General features: G+C 47.0%; 1 protein-coding gene across 5 annotated transcripts in view; it reads left to right on the top strand.

Moving 5' to 3' along the window:
• DOCK8 (dedicator of cytokinesis 8) overlaps positions 1-13,591 on the top strand; it is a 228,608-nt gene that overhangs the window by 137,848 nt on the left and 77,169 nt on the right. For all 5 annotated transcript variants that reach the window (XM_078436043.2, XM_078436042.2, XM_078436044.2 and 2 more), the window contains 7 exons: positions 2,120-2,237; positions 3,655-3,725; positions 5,461-5,599; positions 6,279-6,380; positions 8,353-8,448; positions 9,379-9,613; positions 12,906-13,070. In XM_078436043.2, the coding sequence (XP_078292169.2) occupies positions 2,120-2,237; positions 3,655-3,725; positions 5,461-5,599; positions 6,279-6,380; positions 8,353-8,448; positions 9,379-9,613; positions 12,906-13,070 (926 nt within the window). The remainder of the gene's footprint in view (positions 1-2,119; positions 2,238-3,654; positions 3,726-5,460; positions 5,600-6,278; positions 6,381-8,352; positions 8,449-9,378; positions 9,614-12,905; positions 13,071-13,591) is intronic.

Here is a 13,591-nt window from a genome sequence, read left to right as displayed (position 1 = left end):
TAGTTCTCAAATGGGGGTGATTTGGACCCCTCCGGTGAACATTTAGCAATTTCCAGAGACATTTTTGATTGTCGCAACTGAGTAGGGGGGAGATACTCCTAATATCTAATGGGTAGAAGCCAGGGATTGTGCTGAATGTCCTACATTGCACAGGACCATCCCACAACAAGAAGTTTTCAGTCCCAAATGTCAGTAACAGTGAGGTTAAGAAACCCTTATACCAACTAACAGGCAAATCTTTTTAATGTATTATAAGAACCTACTATTCACAAAGGAAAAATCTGGTCACCTGGTCCTCTCTCTCTTGGTCACTCCTCTCCTGTGTCTGGTTCACACAAAGGTAGTTTTGTCCTCTTGAAAGCCTTTGGGACAAGCATGTATCTGTCTGCAGAGACTGTGTTACCTAGGAGTTAGAACAGTGGACCAAGTGTGAGAAGGACAAGACGTTTGCCCGAAGAAGGTGACACTAATTGAATCAGCCCTGTGTACTGTTGACACTCATCTGTTAATAAGACCCAGAAAACGAGGCACACTTGTCACCGAGAGATGTCATGAATAACAAAGGATGGAAAGACCATTCTGGTCATTTCTGTGGGAGTCTTGTCAGAGGGAATACAGCTTAGTAGTTAAGAGCCCAGCTCCGGAGCCAGACTCCCTGACTTCAGTTCCCGACTGACATCTCCTACCTATATGATTTTGGGAAAATGATTTAACACCTCTGTATCTCATCTTTTCCTTATTTGTGACATGGGGATGATGCCATGACAATAGTACCTACTTAGAGGATAATTATGAGACTTGAACAGTTTAACAAACACCAAGAATTTGGAACACTGCTTGACTCAGGATAAGTGCTCTATAAATGTTAGTATCATTATTTCTTTGAGTCAAGGATAGGATTCTTCAAAAATATACACATTTGTTCCTTTATTCCACAAATATTTACATAGCACCTATATGTCCTAGGCAGTATTATATGCTGGAGATTCATCAGTGGATGAAAACATCAGATAAAAATCTCTGCCTTCCCAGAGTTTACCTTTTAGTGGAATATACTGGCAATAATGCGAATAGAATGAAAAAAACATACAAAATGATAATTAGCCTAGTAGCTGTCGCATAGTTGTTTGATGGATGGATATATTTTTCATGTTGTTGTTGTGTGATTGTCATATAACTTGTGGGCTGGAGGTTTGAACAGTCATCTTAGGTAGGAAAAGAAGGGTGACCAGCTCTTGGTTTCAGTGAAGGTCATGATCTCACAGTTCGTGAGTTCAAACCCCGCGTCAGGCTCCACACTGACAGTGCGGAGCCTGCTTGGAATTTCTCTCTCTCTCTTTTTCTCTGCCCCTCCCCTTCTCTCTCTCTCTCTCTCTCTCTCTCTCTCTCTCTCTCTCTCAATAAATAAACTTAAGGGGCGCCTGGGTGGCTCAGTCGGTTAAGCGTCCGACTTCAGCTCAGGTCACGATCTCGCGGTCCGTGAGTTCGAGCCCCGCGTCGGGCTCTGGGCTGATGGCTCAGAGCCTGGAGCCTACTTCCGATTCTGTGTCTCCCTCTCTCTCTGCCCCTCCCCTGTTCATGCTCTGTCTCTCTCTGCCTCAAAAATAAATAAAACGTTAAAAAAAAATTAAAAAAAAATAAATAAACTTAAAAATATATATATATGTAAAGAAAGCTAAACATATCCAGAATTCAATGCCAAGAAAAAATTGAAACCACAACATACAGATTAGAAAGGGAAAAAAAGGAAGAAAAAGAAAAGAAATGAGATGTGGTCATGAGTTTCGTTGAAGATGAGCTGAACCTTTTTTGCTTTCTTTGTATCAGACATACTCCCTCTAGGCAAATTTCCATACCCTCAGATGGTAGGACTTTCTGAGCTGCAGCAGACACGTCTTTCCATGTAGCAAAGCAGAGAACAGTGCTGGTTATCATCGATGACTGCAGCTGAAGAGGAAGAATCAATAATACCTCACTCCTCCCCAAATCATTCACTTCAGAAAGGAGAGACTCCGTCAGAATAATTACCTCATGAGCATAGGCTTTAGTATTCACTGAAGAACTTGGCAAAATCATGCTCATGACTTGATTCACTGGTTCTTTACCTTTTCTTTTCCAGAAACCTTCTCTACGTCTACCCGCAGAGGCTGAACTTTGCTAATAAACTAGCATCTGCCCGGAACATTACAATAAAGATCCAGTTTATGTCTGGGGAGGATGCTAGCAATGCTATGCCGGTAAGAGGGACACGTATACGTGCCTCACCCCGGGGTGTGCTGACCTTCCCACCGGCAACATCCAAAGCCCAGCGGCACACAGAGTCCGTCTCTTCAGGCCGACCAACACCTCTCAGCATGCGCAAAGGCCTTTGGGGCTAGTCCGACATGGGTCCCGGTGTGCTGATGGGGAAACAGGGCCAGTCTAAGTTGAAAGTCTCTTCCCTAACTTATTTCCTAGCGGTCTATGAAATTTGGAAATGCAGAGCGTTTGAGAGGACTGAAAAATATCACGAAATCTTTCCAAACCACCCCTGCTGGCATAAGAGTTGGAGAGACGGGCCCACTGCGTCAGCCATGTTTGCTCTATTTCCAGATGTGCACTGAGATACACTCTGCCTGAGCCCCAGACCACATCTGGAGATATATATTGCCTAGTCATGATAAGCACACACCATCTCAACCCATCTCGGGAATGGAGCTTCATCTCGAAGCAAAATTTAAATCAAATAATAAATATATAATAACAGTGTTCTCTAGGGAACCCAAAAGGCCAGAATTTGTACTGTATTATTTCTACTATCTGCCAATAAGATGGGAAGTTAGCTGTTATTATTTAATGCAAGTCCCAGAATCCAGTTAATACACCTTTCTACTGAAGTAATTTTTTTCCAGTGCATCCATTCTAGAAGTATCTCCTTTTTTTTTTTTTTTTTTTTTTAACCATCTTCCTGTTGGCTTACTCACCTACCCAAAGGTATCTTCTTGCAACAGTGGTGGGAAGGAAATGCTCAAGGAAATACTCAAGGAAATGCCCCTGGTTCTCTCTGCTCTGGCCCCTGGCAAGGCTCCCAGGGCAGCCGGGTACAGCTGCACAGAAATTTCTCATAAGGGACAAGTGGGGGCCAGGCCCAGCCTGTTCTCTACTCCCCAGGCCCCGGGACCTGTCACTTTTGCACCTAGTAAAAAGGGCCCTTGTTTTCTTTGCCCAAAGATGAGTCAAATCATGTGCCTTTAGGGCTGAGTCAGGCCAGAAGAGGTGTCTTTTTCTAAATAGCACGAACATGTGGACAGGCCAGTGAAGGCCCTGATCACCCAAGCGACCAGGTCCATGTCTCTGGAGGGAAAAGAGCCCGGGCCAGAGTCGCTGGGGCAGCGCTCTGTGGCTCCGCCCTGGAGTACAGACATACAGACAGTGAGGCGGAGTGGAGAAAGTGCTGGCCTTCCAGGCTCATAGCCCTGTGGCCCTTGGTCAGTAATATACCCTTCGTAACCAGTTCCCCATTGGTACGTGTGCAATTGGATCAGTTGTAAACTCAGCACCCTTAATTTGCAAAATGCAGCTCTGTGAGACCAGAGCATCCCCTGGGCCGATGGCAGTTGATTTGATGAACCCAAATATCACCGCTCATTTGGTCTTTTCTGTATTGGCGAACAGATCATCTTCGGAAAATCTAATGGCCCGGAGTTTCTCCAGGAAGTTTACACAGCCGTTACATACCATAATAAGTAAGTACGTTTCAGAGTTGTAAACCTACGTCATGGTTGTCTCATTATCTCCTGGCTTTTCTGAACCCCTTAGATGATTCCTCCCAAAAGTTTTATAATTTGGGGGACTGAGGGACCAAGCAAATATATGTCAGTTCCATGATTCTGGGTCAGAGATGCACATTTTTTGCCATTGCCTAAGACTGGGAGAAGAAAATATCTTTAAGAACCGAATGTCGTTTGGCCTTTTCTGGAGCCTTCTGTCCTAGTATGATAATGAGAAGTTTTATGGTGTTAAATAAAGAAATAAATTTCCTACCTTGCTCTGAGATACTGCAGGGGGCCAGAAACAAAACCGGCTCTCCTTTCTCTGTCTACTTGTCTTCTAACTATCACTCCACACCTGCCCCATTGTCAACTTTAAGGAGATTTAAGTTGGCCAAGAGAAATGGAACACTCATTATTCTGTGGGTAAACTGAGTCACAGAATAACGTCTAAACCGTTATTCACAGTTCACAGGAAGAGGAGATGAATAGTCCACCCTTACAGAGTCAGATGGACTTGGGTTTGATCCTGGCTTGATAACCTTGGCCCATTTAAGCATTTCTCTGAATGCACTTTCCTGGGTTCGGCTGACAATGAACTGAATAATATACATGAAGCCCTTAGTAAAGTATCTGGGACTTTGTAATTCACTAAAATCAGGTTCCTTTTCCTTCCTAACATCATTCATTTGCTAATCCAAATTCCTTTGATGAGTGCCAGCCACATGCCAGTCCCTGTTCTTGGGGTGGAGATAGAAAAGGAGGTCACAGCAAGACTCTGAGCCTTATCCCGTTTTCAGATGAAGTTGAACTTTTCCATTGTGTGTGCAGAGATCTTTCCCCCCCGACCCCGAGAAAACCTTTAGTTTGTATGCAGTGTTAGGTAGGCAAAGTATATCCGGGGGCATAAGGTTGGTCCAAGGATCTCTAGCTTGAGAGCAGAATGATGTAGAGTAAAAAGCAAAACACTGTAATTTGGCTATTGTTGAAAGTGCTGCTGTAAACATTGGGGTCCATGTGCCCCTATGCATCAGCACTCCTGTATCCTTTGGATAAGTTCCTAGAAGTGCTATTGCTGGGACGTAGGGTAGTTCATTTTTAATTTAGAACTACCCTAAATGTCCATCAACTGACGAGTGGATAAAGATGTAGTTTATATATACAATGGAATACTACTTGGCAGTGAGAAAGAATGAAACCCTGCCATTGGCAGCAACATGCATGGAACTGGAGGGTACTATGCTGAGTGAGATAAGGCAGTCAGAGAAAAACAGATATCATATGTAGAACTTTCACTCATATGTAGAACTTGAAAAACTTAACAGAAGACCATGGGAGAAGGGAAGGGGAAAAATAGTTTCAAACGGAGAGGGAGGGAGGCAAACCATAAGAGACTCTTGAATACAGAGAACAAACTGAGGTTTTGGGCAGGGGGGTGGAGGAGAGGGGAGAGTTGGTGATGGGCATTGAGGAGGGCACTCGGTGGGACAAGCACGCGATGAATCACAGGAATCTACCCCCAAAACCAAGAGCACACCCTCTGTGCTGTATGTTAGCTAACCTGACAATAAATTACATTTAAAAAAATAGAAGGCCACACACCAAGCAGGCAAATTCTGAGGAGCAAAAGGACTGTGGCCTTACAATTTATAGTCAGAGAAGTCATCATTCTTGCTAAAAGTTGTTTGTGTGTAATGTGCTTTTGAAACAGGTCTCCTGACTTCTATGAAGAAGTGAAAATTAAGCTTCCTGCTAAGCTCACAGTACATCACCACCTCCTGTTCACCTTCTATCATATCAGCTGTCAGCAGAAGCAAGGAGCCTCCGTGGAAAGTCTTCTGGGATATTCGGTGAGTCGTTTTCAACTTGCTGATTCACCCTGCGGTTGAGGGACTCAAGGTCCCTGTAGAGATCAACAACTAAATTCTACTCACTTGCTTTTTTTCCTGCCAGAAGTAGCAAAATACGCCAAGCCAGATGATAGCAAAAAGCAAACATGACTTGATGTAGCAGATGACATATTTCTGGAAGGGAAAGCTAGGGGATGCTGGATTCTGGAAGAACACTCACTTAGAAAAAAGCATGGCATTGTCCATTATTTCCCAATTTAACATATATGCTCCACATATAAAACTAGCTCTTTTTTCCCCAAGGGGAAGAAAGTTGTTTCTTTAAATATGTATGTATGTATGTATATATATATATATATATATATATATATATATATATATATATATATATATATATAAGGTAAGATAAACATTGATCTTGTTCGGACACTCACAAACACTGGCTATAAAGAAAAATGCTACTACTTTGGCTCTGAAAGCAGTAAATCATGGATATTACTATCTTCGGAGCTCTCAGGGAATTTAAAATGCAAAGAACTTGACTGAAATTACTGCCGCAAAGAGGCCTGGTCAATATCTAATCATCATTTAGTTGCATTTGATTATTGTGAGCTAGATAAATTGCCAGAATTATGTGCTGTAATAAATACCACTTTATTCTTTACATCATCTGTTTCAGTGGCTGCCAATTCTCTTAAACGAACGCCTTCAAACGGGATCCTACTGTCTCCCAGTTGCCTTGGAAAAGCTGCCCCCCAACTATTCCATGCATTCTGCAGAGGTAACCGCCAAGTTAGCCAGGAGCCCTTTCCTGGCTGGCCATGGTCTTGGACCACCTGCCCAGATGCACTTCTCATTCCCTTAAATGTGACTGAGGATGCTCAGCATGTTTGGGAGGACGGCCGTCTCTCAGCGTGTTGCATGTTCTGAGAGCACGTTGCTCTGATAGGATGGGAGCAGATGTGGACGTGGAACCCCCTTCATTGAGGCATCCCCAGTTCTGAATGTTTGGCAAATGCACCTTGCACCCAAGGAAGCACCACCTTGCATTTGCCATGACAAAGGGACTCACAGAATAATGTATTGTAAAGCACAAGGCAGATAGAGCCCTTCCGCGACAACAGGTGCTCTCAGTACAGATCCTTTTAGCAGGTTCCCACACTGTCGCCAGGTTTCTCCTCCTCTGGGTGGGTCCCTTGTCGCTGTCTGCAGTTGGATACCTTTATTGCTCCCGAGATGCCAATGTCGGTAGTCTTTGCTTCCTCCTGTTTCCTGTGCCACCTCTTGCGCATGCACAGTGCTGCAGTCCACCCTTTGAAGGGAGCCCGGTGGCCTCTCCGTGGTCACCACAGAGGCACTGGCCCTGCACCAGCTCTCGTGCTCCTCGTCTGCCTGGCGCAGGTTTGCATCAGTCAGTATTACTTTGAAGCGAATCCCAGACGTTATATCATTTCATTTATAAATATTTTACAATTATCTTAAAAGATAAGGGCTCTTGTGGCGCCTGGGTGGCTCAGGCAGTTAAGCATCCGACTTCAGCTCAGGTCATGATCTCGCGGTTCTTGAGTTCGAGCCCCGCGTCGGGCTCTGTGCCGACAGCTCAGAGCCTGGAGCCTCACTTAGGATTCCGTGTCTCCCTGTCTCTGTGTCCCCGCCCCCTGCTCACACTCTGTCCCTCTCTCTCTGTATCTCACAAATGAATAAGCATTAAAAAAAAGAAAAGTTTCCAACACTGGGCCAAACAGAACTTGTCTGTGGGCTGGATCCAGCTTTGAGCCCCCATTTGTGAGTCTGTCTGAGGACTTCCAAGGGTCCGCACCCCATGCACACATCCTCCCCTTGTAGATACAGCAAGCCTCCTTCCATTAGAAGGCGGGAGACGCCCACACTCACGTGGCTGGGCCAGGCTGGGCGGTGCTCACTCAACGCTGTGTGGTGGTGTCTCTAGAGGATGCCAATTCTGGTGGGAATTTAAGGCAAGTCCCTAAGGACTGAACAACTGCTGATCTATAAATAGTATATGAAAGAGTCCTTTTGAGTAGTTAAAGCGGGAGCCTACCAGGACTGCTATTTGGAAACACGGTGTTAGAAGGGAAAGGAACTGCAGGCACTCGAGAGCATTAAAATTTCATGTCTTGTAAGGTATTCTACACTTGGTCTTGACATTCCTGACTAATGGGGAATTCGCTGCAGTATTACTCCCTGGAATCCAGGATTATCACTGCTGGATGGGAGTTTAAGACCCATCACTCACTTCTTTTTTTTTTTTAACAATTTTTTGTAATGTTTATTTATTTTTGAGAGAGAGAGAGAGAGAGAGCACAAGCGGGGGAGGAGCAGAGAGAGAGGGAGACACGGAATCCGAAGCAGGTTCCAGGCTCTGAGCTGTCAGCACAGAGCCCGACGCGGGGCTGGAACTCACGAGCCGCGAGATCATGACCTGAGCCGAAGTCAGATGCTTAACTCACTGAGCCACCCAGGCGCCCCACATCACTCATTTCTGATCCCTCCTTTCAGCATAAGAAAATGGGAGTTTATTTGACTTGTCAAAGTAACAGTAACTAATTCTGTGAAGAACTGAACTTGAACTCAGGGCTCTTAACTCCTGGACCACTCCGATTAGGCTTCCAGGGAGGGTTATATTTGTAGAACCCTGACATTGACAGGGTCAAGTTGCTTCACTCGGCTTGTCGGTGATCAGAAAAGGGGACTGAGTTGCTAATCTTTTTTTTTTTTTTTTTTCTTTAACACAGAAAGTCCCTCTACAGAACCCTCCCATTAAGTGGGCTGAAGGACATAAGGGAGTATTTAATATTGAAGTGCAAGCTGTTTCCTCGGTTCACACCCAGGTAAGGAACCTCAAGGTCCACTTGAGATCAGAGCCAGAAGGAAGCTGTGGGTACAGCAGAGAAACCTGTAAGGACAGAGTCCAGTAAAACATCAGTGACCGTCTTTGCGCATGGGTAGAACAAAAACAACCTTTGGTTCTTTGTGGAGACTTCCAGGCCTGTTCAGGTTTTATTTGTGGTTTAAATGAGGAAGACCTCATAAAAATGTGGAGCCCCTAGATGAAGGAACCCAGGACCTGCCCTGCTGCCTGCTGGCTGAGACGTCGTGCGAGGGGGTCCCATTTGCAGCGTTTTCTCCTGCTGTCTCATTTCCCTCTGTCATCCTGCCATCTCTCCAGCTTTCCCCCATGCCAGTTCGACATTCCCTCCTTTTCTGGCCCCTGCCTGCACTTTACGTGTGCTCAGACCCCCTGTTTGGCAACGTGTCTAACCTGGTGTCCTTGCCTCTGCTTACAAACCATGCCAGAGTCCAAAGCATGTTTTCTTCAGTTAATAGTTATCAGGAGATTGTTTTGGGGCGCCTGGGTGGCTCAGCCGGTTGAGCGTCCGACTTCGGCTCAGGTCATGATCTCACTGCTCGCAAGTTCGAGCCCCGCGTCGGGCTCTGTGCTGACAGCTCAGAGCCTGGAGCCTGCTCTGGATTCTGTCACTCCCTCTCTCTGACCCTCCCCTGCTCATGCTTCCTCTCTCTCTCTCTCTTTCTCTCAAATATAAGATAAAACATAAAAAAAAAAAAAAAAATTTAAAGAAGCGATTGTTTGGTTCACACCATGGCACAGAGGAGTTCATACCCTCGGTGTGAAACAGCCTTGTCTTAGAACTCCTGGTCTGGAACGTGGGATGAGAGGCTTGGAGCTGTATGTGTCCGTGCACCCCCTGGTGAGCACGGAGGGGTGAGCCCCGTGCAACGTGTGCCATCTGCCCTCCTAGGACAACCACCTGGAGAGGTTCTTCACCCTCTGCCACTCCCTGGAGAGCCAGGTGACCTTCCCCATCCGCGTGCTGGACCAGAAGATCAGCGAGACGTCGCTGGAGCACGAGCTGAAGCTCAGCCTCATCTGCCTGAACTCCTCCCGCTTGGAGCCGCTGGTGCTGTTCCTGCACCTGGTGCTGGACAAGCTCTTCCAGCTCTCCGTGCAGCCCATGGTCATCGCCGGCCAGACAGGTGGGAGGCCTGCGGGGCCGGGGGAGGGGGGCGGCGCCTTGTTGTGGGAACCGAGACTTCCCGGAAATCCTGAGAACAGGGGCGGTGCTATCTTCCTTTCCAATGATGACGTGAGTCCAGGGAAGCCAAGTCCGCTGATTTTTTTTTTTTTTTGAGACTTCCTGGATGTTAAAAAAAATGCATATTAATGTAGGATGCTTAAAATTGCAGCTTTTAACGACGTATGTACTGAATGATCAGAGGCAATATTTCAAGTTCCATTTCTCATAATTGATGGATTTATTTTACCTCTGAGATATTTGTTTTCTTGACCAACAAAGAAATAGGGTTTGAAGAAGTCAGACAGTTCCTATTAAATGCGAGGAAAGGAACTCTCTAAATTGAAATTCAGTGTGATCGCTTTTTTATGGAGATATAATATGCATATCTTAAAATTCACTAAAGCATATAATTCATTTGTTTTTTTTAAGTTTATGTATTTATTTAGAAAAATAGAGTGGGAGAAAGAGAGACAGCGTGCAGGGGTGGGGCAAAGAGAGAGAATCCCAAGCAGGCTCCACACTGTCAGCAAAGAGCCCGTCACGGGGCTCAAACTCATGAACCGTGAGATCATGACCTGAGCTGAAATCACTAGTCAGGCGTTCAACTGACTGAGCCACCCAGGAGCCCCACAATTCACTGATTTTTAGCACATTCACATAGTTGTCCAACTGTCACTGGTATCTAATTCCAGAACATTTTCATCAGCCCTAAATTTAGGAAGCCCCTACCCATCCATAGCCACTCCCCATTCACCCTTCCCCTCAGTCCCCAGCAACCACTCAGTGGTTTTTCTGTCTTACAGTATATTTTAAATGCTTACTTTGAACACGTTAGCACTAAGTACGATGTGTAAGACTTCCTCTGGGGACAATGTCAGGTATGACCTGGGTCCAGCGTTCCCCCGACTCCTCCAGGAGACCAGCAGCTGTGAGGCACCTTTGTTCGGGCTGTTTTCAGCTGGACTTATGTGGTCTTGTGCCCTCCAGTCCAGCGGATGTCTTTTGGGTCCCACCCATGCTCCAGTCCTCTGTGGGACTTACAACATGGCAAAGAGCAGCAGGACCGACAGAAGTCCTCATAGGGACACATACGCTAAATACCGGAGCAGGGGTGGTGAAAACATCCATCTGGGAGGATGAAGGAGGGTCCCAGGAAGAAGACAGTATTTGAGATGGCTTTGAAGGAGGGGCGGAGGGGAAAAGGCCAAAATGTGCAAGCAAGATGCGCAAGACAAAGGCGGAAAACCCGAATGTCTGGTTTAGAAAAAAAGAGGTTCAGAAAACAGTATCGGAAGACCCTTTCCTGGGAGTGTCAGAAGAGAAGTAAGTAACACAGTTGGGCCGTGGCACGAGTGAGCTGGCGGGGAGGGGCCATGAACTCATAGTCTAGAACATGCCAGGTAGCCTGCAGAGCCGGGAAGAATCCCTCGGGTGCATCGTGTCCTGGGATGCTTCTTTCGTGCATCCACAGGTTAGACATCCTTGTCACAGGCAGGCCAGAGTGTTGTTCGTGGAGCTGTTGCTTCTCCGGATAGATTCCTGCAAACTGGCAAGCTCACCCCCCTCCCAGATTTCTTCCCATGCCCCCACATATCTCCACCCTGCTTTGTCTGTTCCAGCTAGTGTTTTTAAGTTTATTTTTATTTATTTTGAGAGAGGGAGGGGCAGAAAGAGGGGAACAGAATCCTAAGCAGGCTCCACGCCATCAGCTCACTGCCTCACGCGGGGCTGGAACTCACAAACCGTGAGATGATGAGTTGAGCCGAAATCAAGAGTCAGACGCTTAACCGACAGGAGCCACCCAGGTGCCCCGTATGTTCCAGCTATTTAACATAGACTTGTTCACTAGACAGAGTGTTCATTCACCTGTTTTGAGCTTGTAGCAAGTTGCTGCCTATCCTGGGGGACCAAATGGTTGGAGGCACTTAAGGTACAGCATTTATTCAGAACCCATCTGTCAGGCACTATGGAAGGCACGGTGGGGAGACAAGAAAGGAGGAGAAATGCACTTCACCCCGGTGAATGCCGGGAGGCTGGATGCCTCCTCAGAGAGACAGAGTTCCCCCAGGAACGGCCAAAGAACTTTATGTGTCGGTGTCACTGAAACCCTGTACTGGGTGGTGTCAGAGCCTTCGTGGAGGAGGGGGGATTGTGCCCATCATTGCAGGGCTGCTGGGATTTTGCCGGTGGGAGCAAAGAGCACTTTCCAGGTGAGGACAACAGCATGAGAAAAATGGCAGAGCTAAGACAGAGCAGACACACGGTGGGGACTGAACAGCTACCTCATTTTAAAGGGAGTTGAATTTGAACAGAAAAGGTACAAGACTGGATACCTAGGGTGGGGCCAAACCGTGGAGGGCTTGGGGCTCCTGAACAAGACTGTACACAGTCATCAATCATTTGGGCGGGTCCACAACGGAGGACAGCACGATACATCTCCCTTTTTATTTTCTTTTTATTTTTATTAAAAAAAAATTTTTTTTAACGTTTATTTATTTTTGAGACAGAGAGAGAGAGAGCATGAACAGGGCAGGGTCAGAGAAAGAGGGAGACACAGAATCCGAAATAGGCTCCAAGCTCTGAGCTGTCAGCACAGAGCCCGACGCAGGGCTCGAACCCACAGACCGCGAGATCATGACCTGAGCCGAAGTCAGACACTTAACCGACTGAGCCACCCAGGCTCCCCACATCTCCCTTTTTAGATTAATCTGTGGCCCCAAGAATCTGCGTGCTGCAACAGCACATCTCAGACCCGAGCGCACCTGAGAATCACCTGGGCATCTTTTTAATGCGGATTCTGACTCCGGAGGTCTGGGGCGGGGCCCGAGAGTCTGCATGTCTAACTGGCTCCCAGGTGATAGTGCTCATGTCAGTGCGGGTCCCACTGAGTAACACCAGGTCACAGCACGGTTGAGAGGGGGAAGGGGGTCTAGACGGTCTCAAGTCTTTGTTGTGAAGAGCCACAGTAGACCCCGTCTCAAGTCCTGGCCACAGGGGGAGATGGAGAAGGAAATGTGCAAGTCGTTCCCAGTAAGCAGAGCCGGGGCGGAGGGTGGCCCTAAAACTGCTCACTCTGCCCCGGCCCGCATCGTGACCTGCCTGGTTCAGCTGGTCGGCAGCGAGGACTCCTTGGCACAGCCCCGGAGAACATTCTACCTCTGATCCATTGAGGACCCAGCCCTAGAGAACATTCCACCTGGATTCATTAATGACTGATGATGAGGCCACCCGTTTTTCTCTCGGTTCCTCAGCCAACTTCTCCCAGTTTGCCTTTGAGTCTGTCGTGGCCATCGCCAACAGTCTGCACAACAGCAAGGACCTGGCCAAGGACCAGCACGGGAGGAACTGCTTGCTGGCCTCGTACGTGCACTACGTCTTCCGCCTGCCGGAGCCGCCCAGGGACTCGCCCAAGTCAGGTAGCGTTGCCCCCGGTGTGGGCATCTGGTGGGCAGGTCCCCCCCCCCCACCCCCAGCCCACTGCCACATAATTACAAATATAAGAAAATGCCCAACATCACCTCTTCCACGGAAACTTTTTTTCCAGGTAAAACCCATTTTGTTCATTTGTCACTTATTTTTGCATCAGTGATACAAAACGGAACATGAATGCTGAATTGAGAAGTTTATTTCTAGAGCTTTCCCTCTTGCTTCCTTCCTGCCTCGCTCCCTCTTTGTATACCGTAGGCACTTCCTCTTTTTTTCCGCTGGTGGGATGACCTCTCACTGGTCTTTACCCAGTGGGTAATTTCTTTTTTAAAAAAAATTTTTTTAAACGTTTATTTATTTTTGAGACAGAGAGAGACAGAGCATGAACAGGGGAGGGTCAGAGAGAGGGAGACACAGAATCTGAAACAGGCTCCAGGCTCTGAGCCATCAGCACAGAGCCTGATGCAGGGCTCGAACTCACAGACTGTGAGATCATGACCTGAGCTGAAGT

The sequence above is a fragment of the Panthera onca genome, chromosome D4 (assembly GCF_046562875.1).
Source record: "Panthera onca isolate mPanOnc1 chromosome D4, mPanOnc1 haplotype 2, whole genome shotgun sequence".
Lineage (NCBI taxonomy): Eukaryota > Metazoa > Chordata > Mammalia > Carnivora > Felidae > Panthera > Panthera onca.
Note: the sequence above shows the minus strand (reverse complement) of the source record. Positions and strands in the feature narration are given on the sequence as shown.